Genomic DNA, 17,403 nt, shown 5'->3' with positions numbered 1-17,403 from the left:
GCGTCGTACCGAACGGTTCAATACGAATACGCGTATCGTTACACCCCTAATATATATGTGTGTAAATTTTATGTCTTTTTATTATTGCTTGGACAAAATGCTGCACGTTTCTTTGTGAAATTGAAATATAACACTATGATAATATGTTAATATAGCACTTGCATATTATTGCTCTTTTGTTTGTTTTGATTGCTTCTATTGTCCTCATTTGTAAGTTGCTTTGGATAAATAGCTAAATTAAAATATAATGTAAATGTAAATAACAAAACTAAATTTAAATTTTAAAACATAGCCTAAATCAAATAAGTAACACAAATAAAAATATCTCTTCATATAAACAAAACAAGGCTTTTTGGTCTGTGCTCTTTGCAGCTCTCAGTTATATGTGTCGGGTCCCCGCTATAATAGCAGCAACATTCACAAATGTTTACAGAACAAGCGGGAACCCAGTGTGCCTGTAGCTTTCTTTATTTCAGTTTTATCACGTGATAGAAAGTCTAAGGCCTTTTCAAGCCGAAGGGCAAACTCATCTAATCTGCGGCCTATTTTGCATCAAAGTAAGATCGATGTAAAGACACAAAGCACTGTCGTCAAGTTAGCATTTTTAAACATTCGCTCACTAAAAAATTAATAATTTCTAATCAATGACTTTATAACCCCAAATAATATGGATTTTATGTTTCTAAATGAAACATGGCTAGAAGACAGCTGCAGTGCAACAGTCCTTAATGAAGCAGCCCCTCCTAACTTCACTTACATGAGTGTTTGCAGGACTGTTAGGAGAGGTGGAGGTGTAGCTGCTCTATTTAAAGATGTCTATCAATGCAAACGTTATTTGGTCAGTACTTGTCTTTTGAATATCTAGGGATTGTGCTGAAAGGTGCTCCACGCATTCTGTTTATTATTATTTACCAGCCTCCGAAATGCTCTGCAATACCTTTGTTGAAGAGGTCACAGAAATGTTATCAATGATTTCCTCATAGTTTAACTTTTTTGCTATTGCAGGGGATTTCAATATTCACATAGATAATGCAAAAAACGAAACTACAAAAGAAATGATAACGGTTCTAAATACCTTTGACCCGATTCAGCATGTGCATGGACCCACACAAAGGTGGACACACTCTAGATATAATCATCAGTAGGGGTCTAAACATTTCATCCACTGTTATTAAGGACATAGCACTATCTGATCACTTCTGTATTTTCTTTGATATATTGATCTCTGGTACCACTGAATCTAGATCTGGCCCTGTCAGAAGGAGATGGATAAACGAAAATACAAGTATACTATTTATGGAGACTATATCTTTAACACCAAGCATTTCTGCAGACTCTGTTGATATTCTCCTTGACTCCTTTAACTATGATATTGCTCCAATAATAGTCAGTAAGAAAACAAACAGACAAAAAATCAGCTTGGGGAATATCAACAGCAGTTTAGACTATGAAAAGACAATGCAGAAAAGCCGAGCGGATGTGGCGGAAGACGAAACTTGAAATTCACTATAGCATCTATGAAGACAGCCTTCATGCTTTTAATGTGAAACTAGCCACAGCTAGACAGAATTTCTTCTCAGACCTTATAAACAGTAACTTAAGGGAAGTCGTGGACTAATGGTTAGAGAGTCAGACTTGCAATCAAAGGGTTGTGAGGCAGGGATTGTAGGTGGGGGGAGTGCATGTACAGTGCTCTCTCCACCTTCAATACCATGACTTAGGTGCCCTTGAGCAAGGCACTGAACCCCCAACTGCTCCCTGGGCGCCGCAGCATAAATGGCTGCCCACTGCTCCGGGTGTGTTTTCACGGTGTGTGTGTGTTCACTGCTGTGTGTGCGCACTTTGGATGGGTTAAAAGCAGAGCACGTCACGTCACGAATGAGCGCCTTAAACAACACTCGTACGCTTTTTGCCACTGTTGAAAGACTGACAAACCCCCCAAGTCAGATTCCCAGTGAAATGACCTCAGACAGCAAATGCAATGAGTTTGCTCCCTTCATTTCTGAGAAGATCATCAATATCAGGAAGGCGATTGGCACATCCTCAAGAAATGCAGAGGTCAGACAGATTGGCCACAACATCAAAAAGATTCTATGTCTACTTTTGAAGCAATTGATAGCAAAATTTTGGAAGAAATAGTGCATCACCTAAAATCGTCAACCTGCAATTACTGATAATAGCAATCTTGATAACAGCATTTTGAGCAATTATAGACCAATATCTAATCTTCCTTTTTATAGGCAAAATTATAGAAAAGGTTGTTTTTAGTCACCTGAACAAATACTTAAACTCAAATGGATACTCAGACAATTTTCAATCTGTTTTCCGACCGCATCACAGCACAGAGACAGCACACATTAAAATAATAAATGATATTTGCTTAAATTCTGACTCTGGCAAAACATCAGTGCTGGTATTGCTAAAATCAGTGCTGCGTTTGACACTGTCGATCATAACATACTACTAGAGAGACTGGAAAACTGGGTCTGGCTTTCTGGGATTGTACTCAAATGGTTCAGGTCATACTTAGAATTATGCTCTCCTAGACTCACATGATAGCCTCTCCCTTCTAAGTGGATGTCCATGACATGCGGAGTCCCACAAGGGTCAGTTCTTGCACCGCTCTTGTTTAGCCTGTATATGCTCCCACTAAGTCAAATAATGAGAAAGAACCAACTTGCCTATCAGAGCTATGCTGATGATACCCAGATTTACCTAGCCTTATCTCCAAATGGCTACAGCCCCATTGACTCCCTCTGCCAATGTATTGGTGAAATTAAAAGTTGGATGTGCCGGAACTTCTTCAGTTAAACAAGGAAAAAACTAAAGTCATTGCATTTGGAAACAAAGAATAAGTTTTCAAGGTGAATGCATACCTTGACTCTAGGGGTCAAACAACTAAAAATCAAGTCAGGAATCTTGGTGTGATTCTGGAGACAGACCTCAGTTTCAGTAGTCATGTCAAAGCAGTAACTAAATCAGCATACTATCATCTAAAAAACATTGCAAGAATTAGATGTTTTGTTTCAGTCAAGACTTGGAGAGACTTGATCATGCCTTTATTACCAGCAGGGTGGACTATTGTAATGGACTCCTCACTGGCCTTCCCAAAAAGACCATTAGACAGCTGCAGCTCATCCAGAACGCTGCTGCCTGGATTCTGACTATAACCAGAATATCTGAGCATATCACACCAGTCCTCAGGTCTTTACACTGGTTTCCAGTTACATTTAGGATTGATTTTAAAGTACTTTTACTCATTTATAAATCACTCAATGACCTAGGACCGAAATATATTGCAGATATGTTCACTGACCTAACAGACCACTCAGATCATTAGGATTGAGTCAGTTAGAGATACCAAGGGTTCACACAAAACAATGGGAGTCCGCCTTTAGTTACTATGAATGTAGTTGGAATCAGCTTCCAGAAGAGATCAGATGTGCTAAAACACTAGTCACATTTAAATCTAGACTCAAACCTCATTGTTTAGCTGTGCATTTATTGAATGAGCACTGTGCTATGTCCGAACCGATTGCACTGTATTTTATGTAAAATCATTTTCTATTTTTAACCGTTTTAAATTCAGTTGAATAATTGTTCATTTTAAAAATAATTTCCAAAGTTTTAAAATTGCTTGTTTTTATTTTTGTTTTATTATTTCTTCATTACTATTTTACTTTCTTTTATGTTAAGCACTTTGAATAACCATTTTGTACGAAATGTGCTATATAAATAAACTTGCCTTGCCTTGCCAAACTTGACTTTCCATTTCAAATTAGAGGGAACCACTTAAAGCGTTTTCTTCGTTTCTGCTGTAAACAAAGCAGTGCTGTACTCATGAATTTTAATATGCATTATACGGGCAAGATGAAAAGAAAAAATACCAACTACACTTTTCTAAAGACATTAAGTTCCCCTCAGACATACATTCATATAAACTCCTACCCTAAATGAATCGTGATTTGTTTAGCATCTCAACCGATTTGAATAGTCACATATTTTAATCGATTTTCAACTTCACGGTTAATCATTACATCCCTATTAAATGTGATTGTTCGTGTGATACTATCGAAGGGAGTGGGTCAAAATGGCAAACTCTTCCATCTACCAACCAATCAGTCAATTACCGAGGTCAATTACTTATCCGGTAAAAGGTTATTTAGCCTCTGTATGTATCTCTATACATTTGTTGCCTATGTAGGAATAGGTGCTTCTGGAACTTATGGAGCTTTTGATTTCAATGTAAAATCTGTTTTGCATTTCTAATCCATCACACCCTTTGCAGTGGACTGTAAATGGCCAGCTCCGAGTTGGCTTCTTCACCACCAAAGCTGTGACGGCTGGGTCAGAACTCACTTTTGATTATCAGTTCCAAAGATACGGGTAAAAGATCCAGTCGTTTCCTTTCATGTATAGTTTTGTTTTTCTTAAAATGAAACTCAACATGTTGATAATATCATATCTTGCTAATTTTCTCCACCAGTAAAGAGGCCCAGAAGTGTTTCTGTGGAGCTCCTAGCTGTCGAGGTTTAATTGGTGGAGAGACTCGGGTTAGTGTCCGAGCAGCAGGTGGGAAGAAACAGAGGGAGCGCTCACGGAAGAAAGAAACTGACAGTGCACTTACCACGGTGAGCAAGAGGAATCAATTATTGTGTTGCATCCAGCTACTGGAAATGACAAGAGAAAGGCAGAATAAACCCGGGAAGTGTTTTACATGTCAAGTCCATGACTCTGATATCATGTTTCAGTGATTAAATTTAGTCAGCATTTGCGCTTGAACAGTTGTGTTAACACTAGACATAAATAACACATGGCCTGCCAGATTTTCAAATTGTTGTAGCAAAGTGTTATCTTAAACCAGCAGTACCAAAGCAATAATCTGGGTCAGCTTTGTTCTTGCTTGCATGTTAATTGCTCTGAGACTTTCAGGGCTTGTTCCAGTCTACAAATAACACTGCTAATATATTCTGCATGCATTCAAGCTAATTGCATTTTGAGGATTTTATGGCTTGTTTGAACTAGCACTCTTCATCTCTGGCACAGACCTGCACTAAGAAAGCAAACGACATTTAGAAACATCCTCCTGATCAAATTAAGTGACTTGAAATTAGAAGTGAGCTCTTGCCATGGTCACAGTTTGATCAAGATCAAAGAAAGATTTCTCCTGTGTTGCTGCTGCTGTCTAATTGGTTGAAATTGTTCTGCAGTTGGATGAAGAGCTGGAGGCTCTGCAGGAGAATGGAGAAGGCTTGTGCGGAGAGAAAGATGTGATCTCACTCTGCAGGCTCATGGTGCGAGTGGAGACAATGGAGCAGCGACTCACCTGCCTTAAACTCATCCAGGTATACAGCAAAACGGTCACGTTAATATGTGTTTGATTTATTGCACAGCATAGTTTTGCGTCGAGCATTTAAAAATTACTGACAACTGGTCTTATACGTTTTTTTGCATGTCTTTGCAGAATACCCAGAATCCCTTGTGCCTGAAGCAGTTTTTGGATCACCACGGCCTCTCGCTGCTGTGGATATTTATGGTTGAACTTTCTGAAGCTAAGAGCAACTCTGTAAACAACATTAAACTACAGCTGGAGGTAAGAGTTCAAAACACACACACATTTAGGGGAATTTAAGAGCAGATTCCCAAGCAAATGAGTGATTTTAATAAAGATTTTCCTCAAGCAAAATCCAGAAATTCATAGTGGTCTGATACTTTAGCAAATGTAGCTTAATTAGGGTATGGCTGTATGTAGTTTTGAACTAAAAATTAGGGTGCTGTCTCCTAAAGCTAAACTTTTTTTGTTTTGTTTTGTAAAATTCTTAGATAATGAAGGCTCTGGCAGTGCTTCCCATCTCAACGAAGAATATGCTTGAGGAGAGTCGAGTGCTACAGTTTATCCAGCGCTGGGCTCAAAGCCGGCCACTCAGCCAACCGGCAGAACAGGATGGCTACTCCAGTGAGAGCACTTCACGTGCCCAAACGCCCCTCAACACCCCTGATGGTCCGCCAACCAAGCTGGCTTCTGAGTTGGATGGGGACACTCCAAAGCGAGCAGTCTACCGTAGGTTGAAGATCATCAGTGAAAACAGTCTGGATAGCGCCATGTCCGATGCTAGTAAAGCTTCGGATGGGAAAGAAGAGGAGGATGAGGAAGAGGAAGAGATGGAGGATGAGACTTCACAATTGGAAGCCACAATAGAAAGGGAGGTTAAAGTGGAAAACAGTGAGGCGCCTTCTGAGAGTCAGCCTGAGCCCGAATTGAAACAGGAGCTCCCTGAAACAGAAGAAGTCCCACATTCAACGCCAGAGGCCACTGGCAGTGAGGGAGAGACACTTGAAACACAAGAACCTGAAGAAAAACCCACCCTTAAGCATGAAGAACAACTGGAGGATGAAAAGATCGTGGAGGAGACCAAGAGCGAGGAGCCATCAGAGTCCCAGGTGGAGTCAGCAACAGTTGAAGATGCCCCTTCAGTCACGGACACCACATCTGCAGCGGACATTAGTATTGATGTAGTTGCTGAAGTGGAAACCCCCATAGCTGAGACACAGGTGGAAAACATATCTTCTGAACAATGCAGCTCCGAAGGGAATGAAAGTTGCAGCACTGCAGAAATCACACCCACGCAACCATCAGAAACTATAATGGAGATCATATCCTCCGAACCTACAGCTGTTTCGGTAGAGAGCGCACCCACAGAATCTCCGTCTGCCTCTGTGGAGACCACTCCACCCGAATCTGCTGCCGTTTCTACTGAAAACGTATCATCAGAGGCTGCCGTAGCTGCCAGTTCTGCAGATGCGCCGGCCCTGGCTAATGTGGCTGTTCCAGCAGAGGGCGCTGCAGTGGGGACGCCCTCTCAAGATGAGGAGGAAGGTGTTTCTGATGTGGAGAGCGAGCGCAGTCAGGAGCCACAAGTTCGAGCTTCTGATATCAGTGACATGGCCGCCCGGCTGCTGGACAGTTGGAAAGACTTAAAGGCAAGAATAAGATTTGTTAAAAGTAGGGATGCACCGATATCTTTTGTAAAGACCAAGTATTGATACTTTATGGTTCTCTCCCAATTTGCAAGTACATTACAGTGGGACTGATCATTTGAGGTAGAGTGTTTGATAAAGAGTTGATACTAAGTCCAAAAAACATACTTCGTTTTTGTGTATGTTAGGGTATGCATACAGAGTTTCAAGAAGTGAAAAGCCTCATACACTGAAACTTATAATGCATGTGTCGACCACCTGTTTTCGCACAATTTATCAGATGGAGTATACTTGAAAGTCTATGTTTTCAGCCTTATGCATATGCTAAGCAATACGCATAAAAACAGAGTATGCTTTAACTCTGTGTATCACTTCTTAAATATAATTGTGTATTTGATCATGTTGGAACACAAATAAACGTGATTTATTTATTTTTTTTCTCTCTCAGGAAGTTTACAGGATACCAAAGAAGAGCCAGGTTGAAAAAGAGTCAAGTGGTATGTCAAGAACACATCATACTTCAGCCTAGTTTATTTTGAACCACTTTATAAGTTTTTTGTAATAACCTCTGATTCATCCTTTGTTTTCCTCAAATAGATCGCAGTCGAGACCGAGAAGCCCTGATGACCCCTCGCACACCTTCGAGCAGTCGAGAGAGAGAGCGAGAAAGAGAGAAGGAGCGCGATCGGGATCGAGACCGGGACAGAGACTGGGAGCGTGAACGGGACTGGGAACGTGAGCGAGACCGAGAGAGGGATGGTGAGAGATCGTCTCTTCGCAGTGCAGATAGAAAAAGACGAAGAGGCTCCACCTCCCCTCTACCGCCTTCAGCCTATGAGAGGGGCCGCAGAAATGATGACCGGTAAGATTTTAGATGCAGTTTTTTATATGCCTTCATTGTGATAGGATAGTATTGAGGAGACTGGAAGTGGGAGAGAGAGAGAGGGGGCGGGATTAGTCGGGACGCCTGTAGCACAGTAGCACTTTATGTTGGTGTCAACAAGACAATCATTCGAATACATAAAATTCTGTAATTATTTAATCACTCTTGTTGTTCCGAAATCATACAAGCTTAAAAATAGGAAAAATGGGAAAAATAGAGAAAGTGTTTGGAATAGCATTAATCAGTTTTCATTCATAGGTGACCGGTGCTGGCAAAATGAGTCTCACTGAGCAAAATTTCAAGCTCTTTTTATTTTCACATTAAAAAACTTTCTAAATGATTTGTTGGAATCTTGACAAAAAAATGACACTTATTAGAAAAAACAAGTTGAAGTTTTCTGAAGGTTCCAAAGCAAAATCACAGAAAACGGTTGCATTTTTTCCTACTCTTCCTTTCTTAATATTAATTACTATATTAATAATCACAATATAGCCATTTTGTTTTATTTTCTTTATTAAAAATAAGGACAGATGAAAAAAAACAGTACAACAAATATAAGAAAGAAACAAATTGGCCTATTGCACTGCTTTTTTTTCATTTTACATCATAAAACATTCAAATAAGAAAAACAAATAATCAAATGTAAAAATCACTTCAGTGTGTTTATTACAAATAAATTGATTATTAAAACTACAAAAGGAATCAAGAGCAGTGATCTTTTCTTTTATTGTTTAGCATTGAGACATACGGACCGTATAGTAAATCCTGGGGCCTGTTTCATAAAATGAGTTTACCAAATAGGCAAGGTTTATTTCAGTTAGTCTGACTTCTTGTCAGTTGATTTAGTTCAAAATAAGTCAGACTAACTGAAATAAGCCTGACTTGTTTGGTAAACCTGTTTTATGAAACAGCCCCTGCACAGATCTAATGTAATGTGACACATCAGTTGTTTTTCCCCAAACATTTACTAAAGACATAACCAATTATGTTTGCGTGAATAGCCTACTTAAATAATGTAATTCTGTGTATACACTGTGTATATTTATCGGGATGGCTCGCTAGCGGAGGCACCTTTATGTCTGCGATTCATATGTCAGTCAGCGGCAGCACAAGAAGGGAACAGAGAAAATGGTACCGTATTTCTCGGACTATAAGTCGCACCTAAGTATAAGTCGCATCAGTCCAAAAATACGTCATGACAAGGAAAAAAACATATATAAGTCGCACTGGACTATAAGTGGCATTTATTTAGAACCAAGAGAAAACATTACTGTCTACAGCTGCAAGAGGGCACTCTATGTTTTCAGTGTAGACTACAGGAGCAGTGAGCAGCATAGAGCACCCTCTTGTGGCTGTAGACGGTAATGTTATCTCTTGGTTCATTTCTGTCGGTTCATGTCAAATTAATTTTGATAAATATGTTGCACCTGACTATAAGTCGCAGGACCATCCAAACTATGAAAAAAGTGTGACTTGTAGTCCTGAAAATCTGGTACTCCTCTTAGAAAACATACAATAATCATTTTAGGTGTTTAATCACTATTTGGAGTATTGGGATCGCGAGACAAGGACTGTAATTGACTTATTTTGTCAAAAACCAGCTCAAAATTTGCCTGTGCGCATTCCAACTTGTTTCGCCAACATGGGTCACAGATTTCCATGTTCAAAGTGTGGTTACTGAAACCTAGATCTTCCTCCATTATTTCTGTAGTTATGAGCAGTCCAGCAGCAAGAAGAAACTCCACACCAAAGAGTCTCGTAACAAGCTGTCTACTGAGGAACGACGAAAGCTCTTTGAGCAGGAAGTGGCCCAGCGGGAGGCACAGAAACAACAACAACAACAACAGCAGCAGCAGCAGCAGCAACAACAACAACTACAACAACAACAGCAATTACAAACTCTTGCTTTTAACCCACTGGCCTACGCCTCCAGTCCAAACTTCATGGCCTACCCGCCTGGATACCCTATCCAGACCTACGTGGATCCCACCAATCCCAATGCAGGAAAAGTGCTTTTGCCCACGCCTGCTGTAGAGCCTCTTTGTGTCACCCCAGCTCCTGGTACATTCGAACAAACACCTACTCAGCCTATCATATCAGATCTAGCTTCACCCTCTTCCACCACCACGCAGGCCGGACCTGCCTCCAGCTTGGCACATATCCCTGCCTCTCTGGAGCTTTCCTCTGGCACGCAGACTCAGCAGTATGTCCAGCCTGCTGTGTCTGCACAGGACCCGAATGTGGCCGTCCTGTCTGTTCCTGCGCAAACAGCCAGCCCACAGATCCAGGGTCAGCAGGGTTACACCACGCTCTGGGACCCCAACACACAGCAAGCGGTCACGGTGCAAACGCAGCCAACTCAGCAGTACTCCACCACGGCACAGCCTCAGACGGCCATCTACTATCAGGGCCAGCCCTGCCAGGCCATCTATAGCATTCCTGCAGGCTACCCACAAACCAACACTCCTGTCATACAGGTTAGACACCAATACTTTCCTTCCAATCCTCATTCTCACATAGTAGTCAACTGATAAAAACCGCATAGAATGTTTATATAAGCCATTCAACAGTTAATAGCCATAATATGAAATGAAATTAACTAGTCTGAGTTTGCATTTGTCATTTAAAAATTTTCTACCGCAGTGCAATCTGCAATTACACTTTGTTTCCAACAAAGAAAAGGCAGTTGGAAAAAAATAGTTCTGCAAAAGTCCATCTGTTTTCTAAATCTGTGTTATTAATCTTAATGTTAATAACCCTTTCAAGCATGTTTCTTAAAAAAAAAAAAAAAAAAAAAAACTTCCTGACCTTTTGCATCTGAAAACACCAAAAAATATCTGTTGCTGCATATGCTTCATTGTGACTTTAAACATGCTGGTTTACATATATCCTAAAAGTTCTCAAAACATTTTTTTTTTTTTTTTGATGAGAACAGTTTTCACAAAGATCACAAATGGGACTAGTGCTGTGAAATATGAATGTAATCGCTGTCACACACTAGTGTATCTGAGTCTGACTCTCAGGCAGCATCTTCACCCAATGATCACTCCGTGCATAACCTCTTAATGTATTCAGTGTGTTTTTTTGGTGTGTGTTTTGAGTGAACACTTCTTTCTAAAGTAGTATAATGACACTTGTATTCGTGTGCAGACATACACTGAGCCGGCTGCCGGTTACCTTCATGGGCAGCAGGTGTACACCGGTCATCAGCAGGGTGTGGTTGTGCAGCAGGGAGGCACGGTCACCACCATTGTCACATCTCAGACTGTTCAACAGGTATGTAACTCCTCCTTTCACCAGATGAGGGTGCTGTTACTCTCTCACGCCATCTTTGTTTAAAGCATTCCTTTGTCTCCTTAATTGTTCATGCAGAAATGCAGGGACTTAGAATTGGAATTTTGAAGTAATTTTAGAGTTGAATAGTTTATACATACACATAATCAATTAATTAAATGTATACAAGATGCCCCCCCCCCCATGTTTTATTACCAAAAATTAAATAAGCTGGCTTTAACAAGCTGTAATATTGAAGGATGAATCAATCAATGAAAAGATATAAAAATGGTAATTACATGGTAATTATAATGATAAAGATTTCGTTTTAAAAATCATTCTAAATTTTAAAGAATAGCAGAGTCCACACCACATCTATAATGATAATGACACGATAGCTTTGGAATCACTATCAGGTGGTTTATTTATTTTTTTCCCCCAGCTTATGAGTAATAAAAACAGAATTCATCCTGTTTTAAAGATTGCAGGTATTTAAAGTTGCAGATGATATAACTGCACACACAACCACACTTTTTGTGTATTGCTGTGATTCGGCCATTACTCATGCACAAACCTAGTAGAAAGACAGAAACAAAATTTTATAAGGTAGTAAACTGTTTCAGGTGTTGCACATAAATCTGATGCAGGAACGATGTTATTAATTGGCATAGTTAATATGGTCACATGGTCTATACTGTAGTATCAAGTTCTTGCTAGACTGCTTGTAATTAGTATTTTACAGGGTTCCAGTAACCCTAAACATGCTGACTAACCTCTCCTGAACTGTGATTCACCACAGGAAATGCTCGTACCCAACAGCATCATTGATCTACCGCCCCCTTCCCCTCCCAAACCTAAAACAATTATCCTGCCTCCCGGTTGGAAAGTGGCGCGAGACCCAGAGGGCAGAATCTATTACTACCACATCATCACCAGGTATGAATGGTCCTTATTATACAAGCAATCTGTATATAATTAGAACAGAATTAAACCTTATTTGAATCAATTAAACTTTGATGTCATCAGCATGGATTGATCTAATGAGTTAAGACCACGTCTGCCTTTGTCCTATTGTAATGGCTTCACTATTAGTACGTGATGAAATACAATTTCTCTTTCAGGCAAACACAGTGGGATCCTCCCAGCTGGGATGGGACTACAGATGAAGCCAGTGTCGAACACGAGGCTGAGATGGACCTCGGGACGCCCACATATGATGAAAATCCTTCAAAGGTATTAACAATTCCTTATGCTTAGGGTAATATCATAGGATTTTCATCAACCGTAACTTTGAACCCTGGGCCACCCAGCCCGTTTATGAAAATCAAAGAAAATATAGGTAATTCAGAAATTGTCGCCATGTTGATGGAACCACCTTAATCATATTAACATATGCATGCCCATAATTACATATCGGGACATTTGTTACTCACTTTACATGCAAAGAAGTTAAAGGGATAGTTACCCAGAAATGAAAATTCTGTCATTAATTACTCAACCTCATGTCGTTCCACACCCGTAAGACCTTCGTTCATCTTTGGGACACAAATTAAGATAATTTTTTATGAAATCCGAGAGATTTCTGCCCCTCCATAAGCAGCTAGGGGAAAGATCATGTTCAAAGCCCAGAAAGGTAGTAAGGACATAATAATAGGTTCAACCTTAATTTTATGAAGCTATGAGAATACTTTTTGTCCACATAGAAAACAAAAATAATTACTTTATTCAAAAATTTCTTCTCTTCCATGTCGGTCTCCGCCGCACATTCACAAGAGTACCACAACGCATGCGTGTGTATTGCTCAGAAATTGTTGAATATAGTCGTTATTTTTGATCGCACCCAAAAAAAATGTTTCGTAGTTTCATGAAATAAAGATTGGACCACTGATGTCACATTGTACTGTGTATATTTTAACAGTGTCCTTAGTACCTTTCTGGTCCTTTAACATGGTAGTTGCTTGCTGTCTGTGCAGGGTCAGAGAGCTCTTGGATTTCATCAAAGAAATCTTAATTTGTGTTTCCGAAGATGAATGATGAGAACTTAAGGGTTTGGAATGACAGAATTTTATTTTTGGGTGAACTATCCCTTTAAGAACAGAGATAATTTGAATATAAATATGTTAAAGGTACGGTAACAAAACGTCACGCTAAAGGATTACTGAATGTTTTAAGATATGAAATATCAATCCCTTTTCCCCTTGAAGTTCACAATGTTAAATAATTCAAATGTGTGGAATGAATGCTCTTCTTAATTTTAAATAATATTTATTCTATTCATATAAAAATAACAAATAAAGAAAACAATCTGTCAGTAGTAAGAAACAAAGAAATAAATTAGATTTTTTTTAAATATTTTTTTTAAAGCAATTTTTTTTTTTAGGTGAATAGGTGGGATAGGGTTTTTTTTGTTTTTGTGACAATATTGCTGTTATATACACATTCCTGTTTACTTTCCTATTACAAAACCCATCTGTATTTACATTAATACCTTACCAAGATGGATATTTTGACCAGGACATGCATTTAACCATTCTTGCATGCAGCAAAATTACCATGAGGCTGCATATGAACATACATGTGTCTGAGCGTATGAATCAGCCTTTCAGACAGTGCTGGTACCATATTAAGTACCAAATAATGTAAAAAAAAAAAAAAACCTGGTATTTGTATGTTTTTGATTGATTTAATATTGAATAAGTATCAAACACTGGTCATTTTAGTTCACTTTAGTACACGTGTAGGACCTGAGACTGTCCCAGCCTCTCAGGATAATTGAAGATGTTGTTCCAGCCATCTACGATGGAATGGTTCACAGCTGGTGCTCATCCACAGAGAAAAGCAATTTGGAGTTCGGAGGAAAACACTTTGCCTCAGTGTTTAAAGGCATCAGCTTTTAAGATGCATCATATGATTCAAATACATAAGAGGTCTGACCGGGCCAATCCAAACTGAAACATGAAGTCAAGAGCAAGTCACAATAAACATTGTTTTAAAGTCATGTCATTTCACAGGTCATAACCATCTTGATCTGTGTTCTCCGCTGTCCTCCCTCCCCCATCACCCCACTCCGCCTTTCTTTCCTCATTCTCTCTCTCTCAGGGTTTTGCTGGCGTTTTCTGTGGCTCTCTTTGATGCTAATCGAACCCAGCTGTTGAAACCGTATTCATTTATACGTGGTTTCTCTTTTGGATGTTGAACTGTGCAGAATCTCTTTTGTCTTTTCAACAATCACCCTCTCAATTTAGACTTCAAAATATCTTAACTATTAAACTTTTAACAGATTTTGTTACCAAAGGGTTTTATTGTCTGTTGTCAGTATGTAAGCATTTGCTCTGATGTGCACTGGTTTGGCCTTTGGGTTTCTTTCTGGGACCTTGTGACAATGAGTATTGACACTCTTGGCATTGATTCAACATAAAGTCTCATTCATGTCATATCGGCTGCCTAAGGGGACTCTGGGAGTTGCGGTGTTTAATGTTATTCGTTGTAGAATTTAGACTCCCAAGTATGTTTTGGAAGACAATGTTTAAACAGTGTCTAGATTAGATACTCTCACATGAGTAATACATCAAATAAACTGTCAGTATTCTCTGTATATACATTCACGTGTTAGTTTTTTGTTTGACCTCTTTGCACAGTTCTCTACAAAGACCGCCGAGGCAGACACGTCCAGTGAGCTGGCCAAAAAAAGCAAAGAAGTCTTCCGCAAGGAGGTGAGCTTTAGATTCTCTTGGGGTTTTTTACCTAATAATTATAGCTCCGGTGTGTCCAACTCGTCTAACTTTTCAATTTCTCCTGCTTATCATTTCAGATGTCGCAGTTTATTGTGCAATGCCTTAATCCGTACCGCAAGCCAGACTGCAAGCTGGGCCGTATCAGTAACACAGAAGACTTCAAACATCTCGCTAGAAAGGTAACGCGTGTCTCTGTATGCTTTTCAAAAATGCACATTCTTGTGTTATTGTTTTATGTAATCTTGTTGAATGCTCATATATAGATAAGACCATTAAAGTGCCTATAACCATATGCACCTAGACAGACATCTTTGGGTCATGCGCTTTTTCTTTTTCCTCCTTGTCTTTTAAAACTATATAACAGGAGCAGAGACAGATCTTTTCCTCCATATTGTGATGTACATCCAAATAAAATGGATTAATGAAAAAAAAAAAAAAAAAGTGTCATTCCATCGCTGATTAATGCACATCTCGTCAGTAAAGCCGATTATCTAATCACATAGAGAAGTGTTACTACACGGAGTCGTTGTTAACTGACAAGCTGCGCAAATCCACGTTCATTATCAGCTTGGATTTGCGCAGCTTGTCAGTTAACAACGGCTTCATGTAGTAACAGCTGCTCTTTGTGAAATCACGCACCTGATGGAATTCCAAACCTGTAAAACTTTGTTCGTCTTCGGAACTCATTTTAAGATATTTTGGATGAAAACCGGGAGGCTTGTGACTGTCCCATAGACTGGCAAGTAAATTACCGTATTTTCCGGACTATAAGTCGCACTTTTTTTCATAGTTTGGCTGGTCCTGCGACTTATAGTCAGGTGCGACTTATTTATCAAAATTAATTTGACATGAACCAAGAGAAATGAACCAAGAGAAAACATTACCGTCTACAGCCGCGAGAGGGCGCTCTATGCTGTCAGAGATGCTGCTCAGTGCTCCTGTTAGTCTACACTTGATATCATAGAGCGCCCTCTCGCGGCTGTAAACGGTAATGTATTCTCTTGGTTCTTGGGTCTAAATAAATGCGACTTATAGTCCGAAAAATACGGTACTGTAACGGTATGAAGCGACGAGAATACTTTTTGTATGCGAATAAAATAAAAATAATGATTTTATACAACAATTTGTCTCATCTGTGTCTCTCGGCATCACGGTAGCACCATTTTAGAGAATATGAGCTGAATGCAGGCAACGTACACTCTTCTGTGTCAGCCGCGCCACAAGGATACGTTTTCTATGTGTATTGACGCTTTGATTTGAAAGAAAACAGCGCATCGGTAACACCGTTCACAGTCACAGGAAGGAGGCGGCAGGAACCGGCGAACATTCAAATAAAACTTTAACAACAAAATAAACCCAATACAGTGCGACAGCCCATCACGGACGACTGTTGCGCACAAACAGAACCAAAACACAAAATAGGCCTGGTCCTCTCTCGTCCAACACTGTTCAGACTCCTCTTTTTATCCTTCCGCCTCCATGGCTCTTGGATCCGCCCCTCTTGTTACAGCATCCTTGTGGCGCGGCTGACACAGAATAGCTGCTTGCGTTCAGCTCGTAATTCCTAAAATGGTGACACAGAGGAGACAAATTGTTGAATAAAGTCATTATTTTTGTTTTATTTGCATATAAAGCAAATGTTGACAAAGCTGGTCAACAAAAGTTTTTTGTTATAGTTTTCATTAAGGAAAATCAAATTAATCTGTATCCCTTTAAAATGGAGAAATACTTGTTTTTGAAATACAGTGCGGTCACGGAAGTCTTTCATTCAGTTATGTCTGTCTGTTCACAGCTGACTCATGGGGTGATGAACAAGGAACTGAAGTCTTGCAAGAACCCCGAAGACCTTGAATGCAACGAGAACGTCAAACACAAGACCAAGGAGTACATCAAGAAGTACATGCAGAAGTTTGGCACTGTGTACCGGCCCAAGGAAGACACCGAGCTGGACTAACTAGCCTGAAGCAAACCGAGGAGCCTCCTGGCAGCTCTTTCCAACCGAACACCTCTGGCCTGAACAGTTTTGGTGTGTGTCAGAACAGGGCAGCTCAAGCTCGAGTCCTGTTGTTTTGATTCTCTGACCTTCTAACCATGTCCTAAATGCTGCTCTGGGAGGGGGCGTTGCCTGAGCTGTCCCGCACAGGGGACAGTTTTATGATGAGATAAACTGCTGCGGTATGAAGCGTGGAGGACGTAAACCAAGGGTGCTACTCAGACTCTTTCCAAGATCTTTTTAGTCTTCTCAAAATTATCTCTAAGCCAAGTCTCATTACTTGGAAAAAGAGGATCATCTTAAACTCTGTTCTAGATATGGGGGGGGGGGTAAATAAGTGGACCATAAAAATAATTTTCCCTTGCCACCCCACTCCATTACTGTTAATTGTTACCAAGGGCTTTTGTTAGCTTGCCTGCTCTGTTAAAGGTCCAATCCCTCACTGATGGTAGTCGAGAAAAGAAAGAAGGAAGGAGAAAGACAGATGCTAAGGATTATATCTCAGATAAAATACCCACAGAACATGGGTTTTTATTGATTTT

At 39.8% G+C, this 17,403-nt stretch overlaps 1 protein-coding gene across 3 annotated transcripts in view; it reads left to right on the top strand.

The window, feature by feature from the left end:
- Positions 1-17,159, top strand: part of setd2 (SET domain containing 2, histone lysine methyltransferase) — a 28,286-nt gene extending 11,127 nt beyond the window's left edge. For all 3 annotated transcript variants that reach the window (XM_026284390.1, XM_026284391.1, XM_026284389.1), the window contains 14 exons: positions 4,289-4,386; positions 4,487-4,631; positions 5,211-5,345; positions 5,465-5,593; positions 5,824-6,981; positions 7,427-7,475; positions 7,576-7,840; positions 9,573-10,338; positions 11,012-11,137; positions 11,934-12,070; positions 12,256-12,367; positions 14,773-14,847; positions 14,946-15,047; positions 16,661-17,159. In XM_026284390.1, the coding sequence (XP_026140175.1) occupies positions 4,289-4,386; positions 4,487-4,631; positions 5,211-5,345; positions 5,465-5,593; positions 5,824-6,981; positions 7,427-7,475; positions 7,576-7,840; positions 9,573-10,338; positions 11,012-11,137; positions 11,934-12,070; positions 12,256-12,367; positions 14,773-14,847; positions 14,946-15,047; positions 16,661-16,822 (3,459 nt within the window). In that variant the 3' untranslated portion in view covers positions 16,823-17,159. The remainder of the gene's footprint in view (positions 1-4,288; positions 4,387-4,486; positions 4,632-5,210; positions 5,346-5,464; positions 5,594-5,823; positions 6,982-7,426; positions 7,476-7,575; positions 7,841-9,572; positions 10,339-11,011; positions 11,138-11,933; positions 12,071-12,255; positions 12,368-14,772; positions 14,848-14,945; positions 15,048-16,660) is intronic.
- The last annotated feature ends 244 nt before the right edge of the window (positions 17,160-17,403 follow it).

This window comes from Carassius auratus, chromosome 16 (genome assembly GCF_003368295.1).
Source record: "Carassius auratus strain Wakin chromosome 16, ASM336829v1, whole genome shotgun sequence".
Classification (NCBI taxonomy): Eukaryota; Metazoa; Chordata; class Actinopteri; order Cypriniformes; family Cyprinidae; genus Carassius; species Carassius auratus.
This window is presented reverse-complemented; position numbering and strand designations above follow the sequence as displayed.